This window comes from Biomphalaria glabrata, chromosome 2, assembly GCF_947242115.1.
Source record: "Biomphalaria glabrata chromosome 2, xgBioGlab47.1, whole genome shotgun sequence".
Taxonomy (NCBI): domain Eukaryota; kingdom Metazoa; phylum Mollusca; class Gastropoda; family Planorbidae; genus Biomphalaria; species Biomphalaria glabrata.
In genome coordinates this window covers 14480923-14499200 of record NC_074712.1, presented here as the reverse complement: position 1 = coordinate 14499200, position 18278 = coordinate 14480923, and the positions used below count along the sequence as shown (strand labels likewise).

The following is an 18278-nucleotide window of genomic DNA, read 5'->3' as shown; positions in this document are numbered from 1 at the left end:
GACGCTTGTGCTTCTTTGGTTGAGTTGCGAAAGCCAGAGACTTTAAATTTGATGCCATTAAAAGAAGTAAAAAAATGTGCCCTAACAAAATAAAAATGGTTTGGTCAATTTGAATTAAAATTTTAATCAATAGTTCTACTAAAGAGGGCATTAGCTATTAGAACCAAATAACTAAAACATAAGAAGAGTAAAGGCCCCCCCTCGAATTATTTGTGAATCTGTTTTCAGTAAAACAAAAGAAAACAATTTTTGAAAGTTTTAATATACATTTAGGTACATGCAATGTAAACCAAAGACATTGTGATGTAAACCAAATGTCATGTGAACCTTTTTTCATGAGACACATGTCGGTAAACCAGTTGTCTGTGAGCCAGTTGTGCTCTGGACTGTCATTCGATTGTAACAGGGTAGAATCCTGCCCTACCATCGCCCCCTGCCGTCCTTTGGGAGGTTTGGGCTAGAATGTAAAAATCCTCAATTCTGAAGGAACATTCAGTAACATGTAAAACAAACAAATGTATTGTCATTGAACAAGTTGCCTGTGAACCCCTTGTGACCTGCCCTCAAACCATTATTTCAACCATCCTCAAACCACCTGCAGGACAGTAAGGGATGACCATCATCAAAAGTGCATACCATACGACTAGACAGGCAATTATTAACATTTTGAAAATATAATACTTTAAATGTACGGCTTCTTTTATTCTTAGTGCTCAATTTTCTTAATAGGTATTTTCAATTATGTGTCTTGTCTTTTAATGCTTTTTTTTTATATTATTTATTTTTTAATAAACTAAAAATCAGAGGTTTTTTTTTTTTTAAAATCCTTTTTGTTCTATATCTAGATAATTAAAAATGTACCTCTAATATCTATACCTATTATTTAGATCAAATGAAAAACAGGGGAACTAAAAATTTTTATTTTTATTACTTTTATCGTTGGCCAAAGAAACAGTCTAGAATCTAGATCGCTTGGTCTGAAAGCGAAACTTTTCTAGTATCAACTGTAAATCCATTTTGTCCCTTACATTGAACTTTTTTAAATATATAGATCTAGGTCAGTGCGTCCAGTGAAGTTATTTTTAGCAAAGTTTGTTTACAATCACCATGGTTAAAATCCATTCTTGCTATTCTTAGATATAGATCTAGATCAATACTTTATAACTATTAACTAGGCTACATAATATAACTATAAATTATTGTTGTTTATATCTCATGAATAAGGTGACGTAGTTTTTGGATGACTAATCTTTAATTAAAATCTTTGAGACTAGATCTATATATATAATATAGAAATGCTTGACGTCACTGGCGTCACCTATTAGTATTACCTTATAAATCCTTATTATTATTTTACTTATTAAAGCAAGTAATAGAAGGGGGCTTTTATTATCGTAGTTTATAATTTTTTTAGTAATCTAGATCTATGATCAAATTTAATATAATTATAAATTTGGCACCGTATTAAAGCTTAGGCCTAGAATCAATATACAAATGCATTATTAGATTTAGTGAAAGGTAGATCGAATCTACTTAAATCTTACAATCTAACGGATCTAGATCTAACTATAATACTATCCTATATATCTATTAGTAGTATTAGACTAATAAAAGAATAGTAATAGAAGAATAATATAGACCATATAAGCATTGGGACTTCTTAATGAAAAAAGTTTTTGAATTCTAGATTTAAAAATGATACCAATATAGAAAAGTAAATCATTAGCTAAAATGTGTAGTTATCAAAAACAATGCTGAACATTAAAACTAAAGATCTACATATTTGAGTTCAACATAGTATTATGAATGTTTAATTTTGTAAATAAACAAAATTAAATAAGATTTTGGAATTATTAATTAAATGTTTTAAAAATTATTTAATTCTAACAAACAGTGTCATACAGTCTGCAAGTCTCAATAGCCAACATCTGAAATGTATTACCAAGTAAGCAGAAGTTTTATCTCATAAAATATAGCTTCTATTATATTAGTTATTAGCAGTGCTTTTTTGTAAAAGAAAAAAAAATAGGTGCCTGTACTCAGTGATTACGTGCCTGTACTCAGTAGTTGATTGCCTAACTTTTAACTACTACAATTTAATAATATATGTTAAAATACAAGAAAAGTAATATTTTTTTCAAAAAGGTGCCGGTACGCCATACCAGTGCGTACTATCACAAAAAAAAGCCCTGGATATTAGTAATACTACTTTAAATGAAGAAAGTTTTTAATGAAAAAATAGCAAGGATATGTATTAATTTCCTTTTATTAAAATTTTAGTTGGTTAGGGCTTTTTATAAGTTAAAGTAATTATATAATATAGTTAAATAAAATTATTGAACTATTAAGACATTTTTTTTTACAATAGGCCTAGCTATTTGTATTGATGTCTTTACTTTATGGATTATCAGCTATTCCATTTATTTTTAGCTATCATACTATACATGTAAGCCTATGTGCTCAAAACCATAGTGCTACTGCTATTAAAAATAGCTATTTCACTATTCTCTTTATTGTGCTCAATATATGGAAAATGGATTTTCTCTCTATACCGGGTATATAAATAAATTATGTACTATTTTAAAAACTATTTCACTATCCTCTTCATTGAATTTAAAATGGAATCATGGGAAATAGCTACTTATGCCCTTTCTAAAGTGTTGTTGTTGTTTTTTTTTGAAATTATAAATGTATTTTGTATGAACAAAAAAAAAGAGCAAGACTAAAAGGATCTTTTTGTTCTTCAAAAACTTATGGGATCTAAATCATTCCAAACTCTTAAATGATTATAAAAAGAAATTGACAAATATATTTTAACTTAATTTTGTCAATACAATTAGGAAGTTTGTAAAGTAATATGTATGAGTGAACCACATGGGTTGACTATGAGTTTATATGTAGCACCATCTCTTATTTTTTCACTTTCTTTTTACTGAATAGTTTGCACACATTGTTCTGTATAGCTATTAATATTTTTCCGGTTTGATTATTTTAATGTGATTGATTTGTTGATTGAAAAAGACATTAAGGATGACACAAGTGGTGACCAACTTTGTTTATTTTATTTCTGCTTAGTCTAACTATCCCCAATACTACGGTGGAGATGCAGTGTATCCTCCTCAGTATCCAAATTCTGGGCCCCCACCACCACCCATGGCAATGCAAGCTTACAGTGCTTATAATGTGAACCAGTATCAAGGTCAGTGTTCTGTTATGTTCTAATGGTGTTCTATAGATGATAGATGTCTACATAACTTGTATTCTGTGGTATAGATGTCTACATAACTTGTATTCTGTGGTATAGATGATAGATGTCTACATAACTTGAATTCTGTGGTATAGATGTCTACATAACTTGTATTCTGTGGTATAGATGTCTACATAACTTGTATTCTGTGCTATAGATGTCTACATAACTTGTATTCTGTGGTATAGATGATAGATGTCTACATAACTTGTATTCTGTGGTATATATGTCTACATAACTTGTATTCTGTGGTATAGATGTCTACATAACTTGTATTCTGTGGTATAGATGTTCTTATCACATATTCTATTAGCCTATTAACAAAAACATGCTTAAAGTGTTATGGCTTAATTATAACTAATTTGATTAAAGCTAATGAATCATGAAAACACGATTACTTATGTTCTCTGGACTACAAAACAGTTGTTTAAAAAAAATCAACATCTCTTTAAAGTGCCATCTAGTGGATATGGAAACTATCAACATCCTGGCCAAGTGCCTGGCTTGTACTCTGTACCAGTTGTCCAGCAAATGCACCAGACAGCAGTGCAAAGTACGCAACAGGTACATTTTTTTTCATAATTTGATTTTATAGACCATATAACATCACTAACATTTTTCAAATTTATTTTTTTTTAAAATATGATTTCATAAGCTTAAGGTGATATTTTAAATGTTGTATTTTTAAGCAACTCCTCAAATTCACAGATTTTATTTTAAATTTAATTGATTTAGATCTGCAAAAAAAGTTTACTACTGATGGATCTTTGTCATTTACTATTTTTCCTTCTTTATGCCAGGAAGAGTATTGGCTAGTTTTGCTCATGTGGAAACATTGTCTCTCTGTTATTGACTAGTTTGAGAAAATTATATGAAACAGATTAGATAAAAATATTAATTTATTTTTTGATGCATTAGCCACCACAAGTGATGGAGATGCCTACTACAACATATCTCAAAACTATGGATGCTCACCTGTACCAATACCAGATGCAGAAACAAATGGAACTAATGGAGGCATGTACTTACTATTACATTCTATAGGATTCTTTTGATTTTTCCGTAACATGGAATGGAATTTGAAGTTTTTGAATTACTATATTATATCTTTATATTACTGTTGCCTGGGATTCATTCAATTTGATACAAACATAGAACTTTTAAAAACTAATTATATTTTCAGTATAGAAATATTTATTTTAAAAAAAGACAACCAAAAAGAAAATATTCCATTGAAAAATCCCATGCAATTAGGGCTTAAAGAGGAAAATCTAAAAAAAAAATATTTTTTTTTATAAAAATATTTATTGAGAATGTTATATTTATCCAAACAGAAAATGGAAGAAATGCTGAGAAGAGGCCAGGTGAGTAGGCCTATGAGTGTCTTTAAGTTGACTAGCAATTGAAATATGCGGACTTTAGTTTTAAATCTCTATACTTTGTCATGAAATAGTATTAATCTTAACAATGATATTTAGTGTTTGCCAACAATGATATCTGAATTCATATCTAATGAAACTTATTCTCTTAACTTCATTTTAATTTTTTTTTAATATATTTTATTATGATGTGATTTATATATAAAATAGCATATATATGCTAAAAAAAAGATATATAGACGTATATATTTTATATATATACTGCCTCTCCTCTCACTTATTAAAAAAGGTTTGTTTGACATTACTTTATATAAGTAGTTTTAAAAGAAACCAATCTATCTTTAGGACCTCAGTCACAAGAAAGCAGAAGAAATTTTAGAGGCTGATAAAGATCCCAAACCAGTATTGCCAGAGAAAGTTGACAATGTAAGTGGAAATACTAAATTTTACAAAATTCTGTACAAGGTTCATAAATACTTTTTAATCTTTTTTTTTTTTTTTTTTTAACTTTGTTTAACTCTTTCCAAAGACAATTACTGAAGAAGAAATTAAAGCCACAGTCAAAGAAGAAATGAAAAGGGTTTTTGTTGCTGAGCTTATGAGACGCCAAAAAGTTTCAGGAACTTTCGACATGACAGAAGGAACTGTGAAGCCTTTTAAAAAGTATGATCAAGGTGATCCTGTGGCTGAGTGGTACCTCAAGCACAGGAGCATCAATGTGACTAACAAACCCTGGGATCCTGAGTGTGATTGTGAATATTTGCGAGATGCTATGAAAGGTTTAGGTCAGTGATATAATGACAAGTGGCTATAATTAGGACACTCTTGCATGAAAACTCATTATAATCTATATTTTAAGGATATTTATAAGAACTCTACTTTTAAAGTGACATTAAAGCTTGGGGCTAGAAAAAAATAGCTCGCAGAGTTAACAAGTTTTAAAACATATTTATATCTGAATTAGCTTTCTGGATCCTTGACCTTTTCTTGGGTACCTTAGCATTATTGCATTCATGACTTTACACTTCTCTTGATGAAATCCATTGCAGTACGGTATAATGGTTGTAAATACCATATTAAAATTCTAAAATATTAGTTATATGCAGAGCTGAATGTTCATTAGTGGTAAAATGCTTGGCTTATGAATTGAGAGTTCCCAAGTTCAAAGCTCTTTGAAGACTGGGATTTTGAGCTTCAGGATATTTAGGATGTCCCAATGTCCACCTTACTCTGACTTACATTGGGGAAGTAAAGGCGTTTGGTCATTGTGCTGGCCATGACCTCCTCATTAACCTTCAGTATTAGGAACAGACAAGCTTTACGTCATCTCTCCCCATACACTTCAGATGATCTGAAAGGGAAATCTTTACTTTAAAAGAAAAACTATTTTCATTAACAGCAATTAAAACATTCAATAATTAATTTCTTAAAAAAAATGTTGTTGCTTCCAGAATTTTGTATAAAAATCTAGTTGTTATCTAGATCTTGTATATTTAAGATCAAAACAAAAAAAGGTTTCATATTCTTGTAGCAGAAAAAAAAAATTACTGAAGTTATACGTGTGTCAATATCAAATAATGTAACATGCAAGTGCAGGTCACCTCCAAAAAATGTCTATACACAGGTACCAATGATGATGCTATTATTCACATTGTGTCTTCTCGATGCAATCAACAAAGACAGGAATTAAAAGATATGTTCAAGGCCTTGTATGGCAGAGTAATTATCAAATTTTAAAATTATTTTGTTAATTGTTCAAGTATAAAAATTTTTTTATTTTATAAACATTAAATACATCTAAACTTTTTTATATGCAGCATAATTTTAATAACAATTTTTTTTATTTCTATTATTTTAGTTTGCATTGTACATTTTTATTATAAAACATCTATATTTTTAAAGTTGAAGATTGGTGCCACCAATTTATTATATGTTTGTAAACTCTTATTTGTTAATTTTTTTTAATTGAGGCAAACATCATATTTAAACAATTGAAAATCTAAGAACAACAAAACCCTAGCTTAGACCAACATCTAGATCTATCTCCTTTTTTGTTTGTTTTGGTCAGGATTTGATTCATGACATAAAGGGAGAGTTGAGTGGCGACTACAAGGAGCTGGTGATGGCACTGTTTGTCTCCCCTGCAGAGTATGATGCATGGTGTATAAAAGAGGCCATATATGTAAGCAATCTGTGTGTCAGTGCACAGTGACTTAGATGTTGTAAATAAATGTGGAGTAAAGTAGTTCTAAAGGATGGATTTTTCAGAAACACTTTATAATTTATTTGAAGCAATTTAATATAATGATATTAGATGATATCCGATGATACTGTCTTCTCTCATCTCTGCCTGTGGTCCCATCTGTGGCCACCAACCAGCGTACTTCTGGCATCTCAGTTGTGGATGAGTCTTTCCATCCGCATGATACTGTACACTTTGAAATAAAAAAACATATTGACTTTTAACTGAATTTTTAAACAGACGTTACTTCTCTTTAATTGATAAAAATACTTATTGAAATTAATAATGTATTTTTAAGTTATAAAATGTTAAATTAGGTTAAAAGTTTCTTTAAAAATTTGGTAAACAAATTTATCAGTTTATGATAGTCCTATCTGCATAAAACAGTTTTAAACAGAACAGTAAACAATTAAATTTAGAAAATCATAATCCTAGACAAAATATCTAATATGAAACAATCTAAATTTCAAACACCCCTTAAAATACATTCTCATTTTGCAGTCTGATCACTTTTCATAAACCTGTTAAATACACCTGACATCAGCAACACAATGCAATCACATGAAAGTCTCTTTTAAAACTAAAATAATGATGTCAAATAATAATAGGACAAATTATGTAAAAAAAAAAAAAGACATATGATTAGTTCTTGTAAAAATAATTTCATAGAAATCATTTTGAGAAAACAAAAATCAGTTTCATTGATACTTGATCCAGTTTTAGAAAAACAAGGGATGATAATGTTCCAAAAAAAAAAAGAGTGCTGGTCAAGTCACTGAGTTTCAATTTCAGTCTATTTAGTAAAATGTGATTTCAACTAGAATTCAGACAATTCCTTGTATACAGTTTTACAATCAGAATGATTAACCTTGAATCAACACTAATATTGTTTAAATTGTATATTGTGCTCAAGATAATAAAAAATGTATCATTTTAGAGTTCTTGTGTCTACTTTAAACATGAATCTCATTGAGTTCGACGCAGTCAGTTGTTCATAAAATGTTAATTCATGTGACAGAGCCTTCATATCAATCATTTTTTTGTTTCTTAAAAGGGCCTAGGAACAGATGAGCAAGCTTTAGTTGAGATTTTAATGACCAGAACCAATGATCAGATCAAAGAAATCAGAGCTGCTTATCCAAATGGTAATTATTTTCATTTATTTGACTCAAATGTTCAGAGACTTTGAAACTGTTACAAATAGGCCAAAGATAAAAAAAAAATAAAAATTAATAATTTCTATTTATAATAATATAATAAAATAATTTGAATATTATTTTTCTATTTCTTTAAATAATCAATATTTAAAAATCTAGCAGTGTAGTAGAATATTATATTATTATTAACTCTAACAACTCTAAAGCTAACCTCAGCCCTATTATAAAATATAAATCTAACCAACATTCTAAATTTTAACATACCCTAAACCTTAAAGACAATAATGTGATATCTAACAAAACTAGCCACTTTTTACCACAAAATACCAGAGAAATGAACACTGAAAAATCAAAATGCTATGCATTACCCTTAATTATGGTTTTAATTTTTCAAATTATAAACTCAATTATTTTCTAAACTATTAACATTTTCTAAATGCAAATTTCAAAATATAATTAATTTAGGAAATCATTAAGTGCAAATGAAATTATACCAGCACATTAATAAAAGTTACTACTAATTCTAGACTATCATTTAGCACAATTGAAAAGAGTAGGCTGCTCAGACAATGAGTCCAGTGTTTTATTCTGCACTAAGCTTCTGTGAAAATATTCTATGTCATAATCTGATTCTGTTTTGAGAATTGACTCCAGTATTTCATTCAGCAATAAGCATCTATGAAAGCATTTCTGCTTTTCTGTTTTGAAGTTGTTCACAAAAGCAGAGTTGCCAAAGACACTCAGTTTGAAAAAGACATTAAAGATGACACAAGTGGAGACTTCAAGAGACTTCTTCTCTCTGCAGCTATGGTAAGAATACATTGACTAGAATACATTGACTAGGATACATTGACTAGAATACATTGACTAGGATACATTGACTAGGATACATTGACTAGAATACATTGACTAGGATATTGAGCTAACAAAGAAGAAGAAATCCTATCAAAAGAAATGGACATTTTTAAAAATACACTTATGATAAACTTGTCAGTAATAAGACAGAAATTGTTAGACTTGCCATCCTATTACACAAGATAAAACCATTTGAGATAAACCAAAATTGATGAACTGATATCAGCTGTATATTTTTTAAAAATTATATATAAAAAGACTTGTTTTAAAAATTAAAGCTTATATTGAGTTAACTGAGACTTCTACAAACTGCCTCTATTTAGGGATTGCTTTAGATGGTAGTAGAGGCGTGGTGGCTGAGCGGTAAAGCGCTTGGCTTCCGAACCGGGGATTGGGGTTTGAATCCTTGTGAAGACTTGGATTTTTAATTTCAGGATCTTCGGGCGCTTCTGAGTCCACCCTGCTCTAATGGGTACCTGACATAAGTTGGGGAAAAGTAAAGGTGGTTGGTCGTTGTGTTGGCCACATGACACCCTTGTTAACCCTAGGTCACAGAAACAGATGACCTTACATCATCTGCCCTTTAGACCACAAGGTCTGAAAGGGGAACTTTTAGATGGTAATGCAGGTCCTGGTCTAGGAATTGAATCTCTGGCAAGCCCTAGTTCTGTCTTTGCCAACAGTAAGACAGGAACCTCAGTGTAAAATGGGTGTTGTAGTTATTCTTGTTATAATAAATTTATGGTTATCTTTTATGTAATCAGGGTAAACGTTACGAGATACCACAAAACAGACTGGAACAAGCTGTTCAAGAAATTATAAATCCACAAGATAACCAAGGAACAGGTCAGCAGTGCTTTTTAATTTAAATTAGCCAAATGTTTGAGTTTTAATTACTTTCATTAAAAATGTATGTAGTGGCCAACAGTCTTAAATGTAGGCCACATATAATATATATATATTTAACTGAGTATCTCATTACAATAATGAAATTATTTTTTAATAGAATAGTTTTATTTATTTTCAGAAGATTTTGCACAACACAGGGTGGTATGAAGTCTAGGGGTTAAAACAAATTTCACTATATTACATTTTATATGCAGTTTTCTATCCTGATTTACTGTATAGTGGGAACAGAAAGGTGGAGAGTATGAGTAACACAGTGACCGTTAACACATGCATGTTATTAAACATTTGAAATGTTAGGATTGTTTACATTATTGATATTGTGTTTTTAATTTTAAATTTCTTTTAAAACAGTAAATGTGCAGATTAAACTTTCTTGTTCCTCCTCACAATATTTCACTGCTAGAAAAAGAACTCCTCTCTTAGTGTTCCTAAAAACAGCTCCTCCATTGGTGTTCCTAAAAACAGCTCCTCTCTTAGTGTTCCTAGAAACAGCTCTTCCATTGGTGTTCCTAAAAACAACAACTCCTTTGGTGTTCCTAAAAACAACTCCTTTGGTGTTTCTAAAAACAACTCCTCCTTTGGTGTTCCTAAATACAGCTCCTCCTTTGGTGTTCCTAATTTTCAGAAAAACTTTTAACATAAACAATCTGATGCTCCAAAAAATTTGAATGTAATCCAATGTAAGTAATAAAAGATGTTTGCTCTACTCAGGGATGTTTGAAGTGAACTACACCAAACTCTGTGATCAAGAAAAGGCCAAAGTTGAAGCGCAGCAACTCTACAAGGCAGGGGAGGCAAGATGGGGTACAGACGAAGAAACTTTTAACAGAATTTTCTCAACACGAGACTACTACCAGCTAAGGGCTACTTGGGATGAGTATGTCAAGGTCAGATGACCCATAATTTGTCTAGCTTACTAATACCATATATATATAAGAACTAAAAAATAATCCCTTGAGTATGTGAAAGTTCATTTCAGAATTGAAATAAATAGCACTTTGAGGACTCAATGTTACCTTACACACCACATGCTTTTCATATTGCTCAATTCTTCTCTTCTTCCTAACCATATCATACACTTCCCCTATGCTTTCTTTCCTTGAACTGCAAGCATTCTTTACTGTAACTGATTCAATTATTTGTCTAGATTCACTTCTAATAGTCTTCAAACTTACTGTATAATTTACGAATTAATTGGACAAAAAAATCACTTAAGTGTTTTTCTTGTTTCTCTACGGCAAGACTAAATGTACTGTAAAAGGCTTTTAGCACGTAAAAGGTGGTAAGGCGCAGTGGCTGAGTGGTAAAAAAATTGGCTTCCAACCCAGGGGTCCTGTGTTTAAAATTCTGGTGAAGACTGGGATTTTTATTTTGGAATCTTTGGGTGCCTCTGAGTCTACCCAGCTCTAATAGGTACTTCTTCTTCTTCTTCTTCTATCCAGCTTTAGCTGCTGAGCTGTGAGCTCTTTTGCAGACTGTGCCAAGGAAAAAAAGTGTGCTGTTTTCTTCAGTTGTTCAGCACTGCCGTACAGGGTGTTGGTTATGTTGGGCTGTAGTGGAAATAGGGTCTGCCTAAGGTGGATTAGGGAGGGGCATTCAAAGAGGATATGGTTTACGGTTTCAAAGGGGTGGGCGCAGTGTCTGCAAAGGGGGAGTTGTGTGGAGTTTATTTTGTCCAGGTGGTAATTTAATAGTGGTGTGTGTCCTGTTCTCAGTTGGAAAATTGTAGATTGTTCTTTGCGGGGGAGGAAATTAATGGTTACATGACATTAGTAGGGGAAAAGTAAAGGCAGTTGATCATTGTGCTGGTCAAATGACACCCTTGATAACAATGGGCCACAGAAACAGATGACCTTTACATCATCTGCCCTATAGATCACAAAGTCTGAAAGGGGAACTTTAATTAACATAAAAGGCCAAATCAGAAACATTCGTGAGTTTCATTAAATATTATACGAGATTACTGGAAAAGCAAACATTTGATTTAATGGCTTTGTGATGTGGACTGTCTGATTAGCCAAATATTGAACAATTAGAAAACAATTATGAACAAAAAAATATTTTGTATGTTAATTATAGATAACACAAAGAGATATATTAAACAGTGTTGACAGAGAAACTTCTGGAAACTTTAAGAAAGGTTTAAGAGCTATAGGTAGGTAGTAAGCTTTTTTTTTTTATTTTAGACAGTTTTTAAATGTTTAATTTTTAACTAGTCGACTCAAAGGCATAGCGTACGCCGCTATTACGCAGGGCTGGCCTTAGGCCACTGCAACCTATGCGACCACAGTAGGCCCCACACTTTCATAGGACTCGCGCTAATTCTAGGTGCAAATTATTAAATTAAACCATTTTATAACTTATAACAGATTTCCCACGGCCTCCTAATTTACCAGGAGCTCCTGGAAATCTCCTGAAATTGCACCGTTTCTAAGAAAAAGAGCAAATCAAACAAAGTGTTATAAAAATTTTTTAGTAATATAAATTTTTTTTTATGAATTCAAAGTTACAAAATATTAAAATTATAATTTCTACCTTATTGTTTTACCTTTTTGAAGTTTTCAAATATTTTCTTATTTTTAAGTCTAAAGCATTTCTTTTATAGTGTTGAATATAAGATAACCACATTTTTAGCTGTAGATTTATAAACATTTTATGCAAAAGTCTAAGATATCACTATTGTTTAATGATTGTTACAGTAATGAATATAAGAAGCCGCCCCATGTTCTTTGCTGAGAAGTTACGTGATGCTATGAAGGGCTTAGGAACAGATGAACGAACTTTGATTAGGATTATAGTCTCAAGATCAGAGGTTAAGATTAATTTTCTTTTTGAATTATAATTAAGTCATTATTATCTACATGTATCAAAATAAACATTGTATCCCATGATCCTTATAAGAGCTCTCCAGCTGTCATGTGAAATACTGGATACATCTTTAATGTTTGAAATGGAAGTCACTGCCTTATTATTATAGAAGAATAGTTCCTTCCTTTTGTTCTTGGAATTAGAGCCAATAAGAGAATAAAGCTTGTAGTGTCACCCACCTTAATAATGAAATCGGAGTCGCTGTGGCTGATCGGTAAAGCACTTGGCTTCTGAACTGGGGTCCCGGGTTTGAATCCTGGTGAAGACTGGGATTTTTAATTTGGGGATCTTTGGGCGCCTCTTGAGTCCACCTAGCTCTAATGGGTACCTGATATTAGTTGGGGAAAAGTTGGTTGATTGTTGTGCTGGTCACATGACACCCTCGTTAACTCTAGGCCACAGAAACAGATGACCTTTACATCATCTACCCTATAGATCACAAGGTCTGAAAGGGGAAATTAAAAAAAAATAAATGATGAAATCATTAATGAACCAAAAGGGGTAAATGCTAAAAAGGTGCACACAAAAAATAGTAAACATGATTATTAACACCATGTTCTGTTGTCACAGATAGATATTAACATTAACATACTGTAGATATTAATTAATAATAATGATGATAATAACAGAGACTGTGTTTATCAAAGTAGACATAAAAGACTATCTTTTTATTTCCAACCTTAAGTATATTTACTTTTTAAATTTTTGTTACATTTTGGTAATTAGGATGACTAGAATAGATGCAACTGGCAGTGGTCCTGGTCCAGAGATTTGAGCTGTCAAAAGTTTTTATAACTTGTTGCATAAATGCGTAACATGAACCCAATGTTTTCTCTTTGTTCAGATTGACATGGTGCAGATCAAGGAATGCTTCCTCAAACTGACAAACAAAACTCTCTGGAGATGGATCAAGGAAGACACCAGTTTTAATTTCAAGAAACTGCTTCAGGCCATCGTTGGTAAAAACTGAAGCACTTTAAAAATTACATAGAGCAAGCCAGTACATTTATTTATTGTTATTTCACAAACCTAATAGTAGATTATTGATATTTATGTAGATCTCTTTCTGAATCTCTGTTTTGTTTTTTAAGAGGAGGGTAGAGCTAATAACTCCTTGAATTATTATTGGGATAAAATATGTTGTATTATGTTTAAATATTGTTTTTTTTTAAATTATAAACTATTGTTTTGTTGTTTCCTTGAAAGATTTACATTGTTAACTTCTCAAATTTGTAAACTTATGCCTTTTTTATTCCATAGCTTTAATTCTATTAATATTTTGTATACTTACCTATTCATTATATGATTCAAAAATCAATAATTTAACGAGAAAAGTGATTCTATTGTTCATTTTATTGTTTATTTAAATATTTTATATTCTATGTGTTATTTTTTTTTTTTACACCTAAGCTTCACAAATATTTAATATTACAATAAAATTTTGTTTAGAAATAAATGTCCCACTAAATTTTTTTGCAGATCTCTAAATATTGTAATATTTTGCTTTAAAATTTTGCCTGATCTAAAAATGTTTTATGTGCCAAGCCTTGTGTCTCTAATAGTTTGTAAACATATTTTCATAACTGACTGCATGGATCTCCAACAACAAGGGTTAGGTCACCCACCTGCAGACCTTTTAGTCTCCCTTGCAGAGCATAAGTTTTCAGATTATAGAATTGATGATCCATTTGTTATGTTAATTCAATGATACTGAAACTCAATAGAGCTATTTGAAGTTGACTTTTTTTTTGCTTAAGTACTACCTGGGATTAGGGGAGTTTAATCAGAAGGCCTTAAAATTGACTTCTCTCTCACTTTTTTTCTTTTCTTTATTTTTAAATGTATATTTTTAAATAATTTGATGTTTAGTCTTATCATAGTTAGAAATAATTGACAAACGTTGAGATTTAAAATCCTAAATAATTAACTAATTAGTGTTGAAAATACCATTAAACATAAACCATAAGTGCCAGACTTTAGTAGGCACCTAATATCTCATATATATATAGCACAACATAAGGAGTATGTATGTATGTATGTATGTCCCGAATAGAAATCAAAAACGGTTTGATCAATTTTGATAAAATTTGGCATGAATGTTTCTTAGATCACGGTGGGGCAGGAATATAAGGGTGTGGGTTGTACGTTTCTGATTTTACTTATTTTGTTATTCCTGTTGGGTATACGCATGAAAATAGGGCAGTATTGTTACTTGTTACTCATGTTTAAAAAAAAAAAGATTTAGGCCAATGTTGATTTTCCTCAACCATTTCAATTGAACAATAGTTGGCAGCCAAGAGTTGTGTCATCTGATTTAATTCCTCCATCCACTGACTTCAACTCACTAGAAGCCTTCCGGTGCACAACTAGAGGAAAACCTTATTATCCTAGAGTTATTTTTTTAAAGCAGTACATTTTATAGATCATAGCAGGCTCAGTGCCATCTGCTCAAATCTGTTGTTGTTTTTTTGGGTATCTGGGGAAAAGTTTACTGGATGCTGATCTCAAGTCAGATCTCCAATTAAAACTTCCTAATCTTCTGGATTGGAACTTGAGCCCCCCCCAAGCCCCACAGTTAAGTAGTCTACCTGTTACGTGGGTCAGCTATATAATATATACATTTTTTTAATTTTGTAATAAAACTTTATTTATGCCTTATAAAATTGTTATCTTGCATTTTTTTTCCTTTCCATTTACTTCACAGTTTATTTTCAACATGTAGTTCGTTGAAATTCTTTTTTTTGTGTGTGTTACTACGCTTCAGTAAACATACCTATCTAGTAGATCTATTGTGGTGGCTATTTTTTTTTAGATCTTTCAATCTACACCTCAACAGCAGATCTACAGGTCTTTTGGTTCAGGGAACGCTTGGATGGTTGTCTTTCAATAGAGAGCAGTTCTTTTTTATGCAGGTTGACAGGTTCATATAAACTAGTGTCTCTGCAACTTGGCGAATGTGTTTTAAAATATGGATCAAAGAAGATCAAATAAACTAGTGTCTCAAATTTAGAATCGTTTTATGAAAGCTCGTTGTTTTTGTTATGTCGACTGTGCTTGTTTAGGCTATTTTAGATTTGTATATTTGAATGCAAGATGTCAACCGATTGAATCACAATCCCCGAAGTGTGCTTGTTTAGGCTATTTTAGATTTGAATGCAAGATGTCAACCGATTGAATCACAATCCCCGAAGTGTGCTTGTTACGCACAGATTATGTAATTGCCCATTTTTTTAAATATTTTTTATTTGAAACGGGAACATTCATGCCCTTTTAATGACGTAACAAACAACTCACATGGTTTACATGCGATGTCACCTGGAGTCCATTTCGTATTCCATATGCTAGAGGGCTAATTCATACAAGTGCTTCTCCTTCCCCTAGTGCCACTAGAGCATGGAAAGGGTTGCCTGAATCAGCCAGGAAAACCAAAGAATTAGAAGAGTTTAAGTATCTCAGTTACATGATTAGATCACATCGACGTGCGTAGGGCGTAATTATCTTCGTCTATAAGGAAACGTAAAAGTGTGTAAGAAATAAGAGACGCTACTAAGTAAAATTGTGTAAGAAATAAGAGACGCTACTATGTAAAAGTGTCTAAGAAATAAAAGACGCTACTAAGTAAAAGTGTGTAAGAAATAAGAGACGCTACTAAGTAAAAGTGTGTAAGAAATAAGAGACGCTACTAAGTAAAAGTGTGTAAGAAATAAGAGACGCTACTAAGTAAAAGTGTGTAAGAAATAAGAGACGCTACTAAGTAAAAGTGTGTAAGAAATAAGAGACGCTACTAAGTAAAAGTGTGTAAGAAATAAAAGACGCTACTAAGTAAAAGTGTGTAAGAAATAAAAGACGCTACTAAGTAAAATTGTGTAAGAAATAAGAGACGCTACTAAGTAAAAGTGTGTAAGAAATAAGAGACGCTACTATGTAAAAGTGTGTAAGAAATAAAAGACGCTACTAAGTAAAAGTGTGTAAGAAATAAAAGACGCTACTAAGTAAAAGTGTGTAAGAAATAAAAGACGCTACTAAGTAAAATTGTGTAAGAAATAAGAGACGCTACTAAGTAAAAGTGTGTAAGAAATAAGAGACGCTACTATGTAAAAGTGTGTAAGAAATAAAAGACGCTACTAAGTAAAAGTGTGTAAGAAATAAAAGACGCTACTAAGTAAAATTGTGTAAGAAATAAGAGACGCTACTAAGTAAAAGTGTGTAAGAAATAAAAGACGCTACTAAGTAAAAGTGTGTAAGAAATAAGAGACGCTACTAAGTAAAAGTGTGTAAGAAATAAGAGACGCTACTAAGTAAAAGTGTGTAAGAAATAAGAGACGCTACTAAGTAAAAGTGTGTAAGAAATAAGAGACGCTACTAAGTAAAAGTGTGTAAGAAATAAGAGACGCTACTAAGTAAAAGTGTGTAAGAAATAAAAGACGCTACTAAGTAAAAGTGTGTAAGAAATAAAAGACGCTACTAAGTAAAATTGTGTAAGAAATAAGAGACGCTACTAAGTAAAAGTGTGTAAGAAATAGAGACGCTACTAAGTAAAAGTGTGTAAGAAATAGAGACGCTACTATGTAAAAGTGTGTAAGAAATAAGAGACGCTACTAAGTAAAAGTGTGTAAGAGATAAGAGACGCTACTAAGTAAAAGTGTGTAAGAAATAAAAGACGCTACTAAGTAAAAGTGTCTAAGAAATAAGAGACGCTACTAAGTAAAAGTGTGTAAGAGATAAGAGACGCTACTAAGTAAAAGTGTGTAAGAAATAAAAGACGCTACTAAGTAAAAGTGTCTAAGAAATAAGAGACGCTACTAAGTAAAAGTGTGTAAGAGATAAGAGACGCTACTAAGTAAAAGTGTGTAAGAAATAAAAGACGCTACTAAGTAAAAGTGTGTAAGAAATAAAAGACGCTACTAAGTAAAAGTGTGTAAGAGATAAGAGACGCTACTAAGTAAAAGTGTGTAAGAAATAAAAGACGCTACTAAGTAAAAGTGTGTAAGAGATAAAAGACGCTACTAAGTAAAATTGTGTAAGAAATAAGAGACGCTACTAAGTTAAAGTGTGTAAGAAATAAAAGACGCTACTAAGTAAAATTGTGTAAGAAATAAGAGACGCTACTAAGTAAAATTGTGTAAGAAATAAGAAACGCTACTATGTAAAAGTGTCTAAGAAATAAAAGACGCTACTAAGTAAAAGTGTGTAAGAAATAAAAGACGCTACTAAGTAAAAGTGTGTAAGAAATAAAAGACGCTACTAAGTAAAAGTGTGTAAGAAATAAAAGACGCTACTAAGTAAAAGTGTGTAAGAAATAAAAGACGCTACTAAGTAAAATTGTGTAAGAAATAAGAGACGCTACTAAGTAAAAGTGTGTAAGAAATAAAAGACGCTACTAAGTAAAAGTGTGTAAGAAATAAAAGACGCTACTAAGTAAAAGTGTGTAAGAAATAAAAGACGCTACTAAGTAAAATTGTGTAAGAAATAAGAGACGCTACTAAGTAAAAGTGTGTAAGAAATAAAAGACGCTACTAAGTAAAAGTGTGTAAGAAATAAAAGACGCTACTAAGTAAAAGTGTGTAAGAAATAAGAGACGCTACTAAGTAAAAGTGTCTAAGAAATAAAAGACGCTACTA

General features: G+C 31.3%; 1 protein-coding gene across 4 annotated transcripts; it reads left to right on the top strand.

Moving 5' to 3' along the window:
* Positions 1–1123: 1123 nt before the first annotated feature.
* Positions 1124–14998, top strand: LOC106078636 (annexin A7-like). Of its 4 annotated transcripts, none has more exons than XM_056019255.1 (17): positions 1124–1224; positions 1895–1945; positions 3076–3199; positions 3702–3811; positions 4166–4264; positions 4582–4611; positions 4972–5052; positions 5156–5411; positions 6251–6345; positions 6695–6808; positions 7923–8013; positions 8735–8835; positions 9645–9726; positions 10501–10676; positions 11869–11944; positions 12489–12601; positions 13502–14998. In XM_056019255.1, the coding sequence occupies exons 2-17, from the start codon at positions 1934–1936 to the stop codon at positions 13625–13627; spliced, it is 1686 nt and encodes a 561-aa protein (XP_055875230.1). In that variant the 5' UTR covers positions 1124–1224; positions 1895–1933; the 3' UTR covers positions 13628–14998. The 4 variants fall into 4 exon arrangements, with proteins under 4 accessions (XP_055875230.1, XP_055875233.1, XP_055875231.1 ...); XM_056019258.1 differs by lacking the exon at positions 1124–1224 and adding an exon at positions 1347–1369; XM_056019256.1 differs by lacking the exon at positions 1124–1224 and adding an exon at positions 1413–1518.
* The last annotated feature ends 3280 nt before the right edge of the window (positions 14999–18278 follow it).

Bases quoted from the DNA above. Each gene is read 5' to 3' on its own strand.
- LOC106078636 (XM_056019255.1), top strand. The intron at 4,612-4,971 runs GTGAGTAGGCCT...ATCTATCTTTAG, and splicing joins AAATGCTGAGAAGAGGCCAG to GACCTCAGTCACAAGAAAGC. The intron at 5,412-6,250 runs GTCAGTGATATA...GTCTATACACAG, and splicing joins AGATGCTATGAAAGGTTTAG to GTACCAATGATGATGCTATT.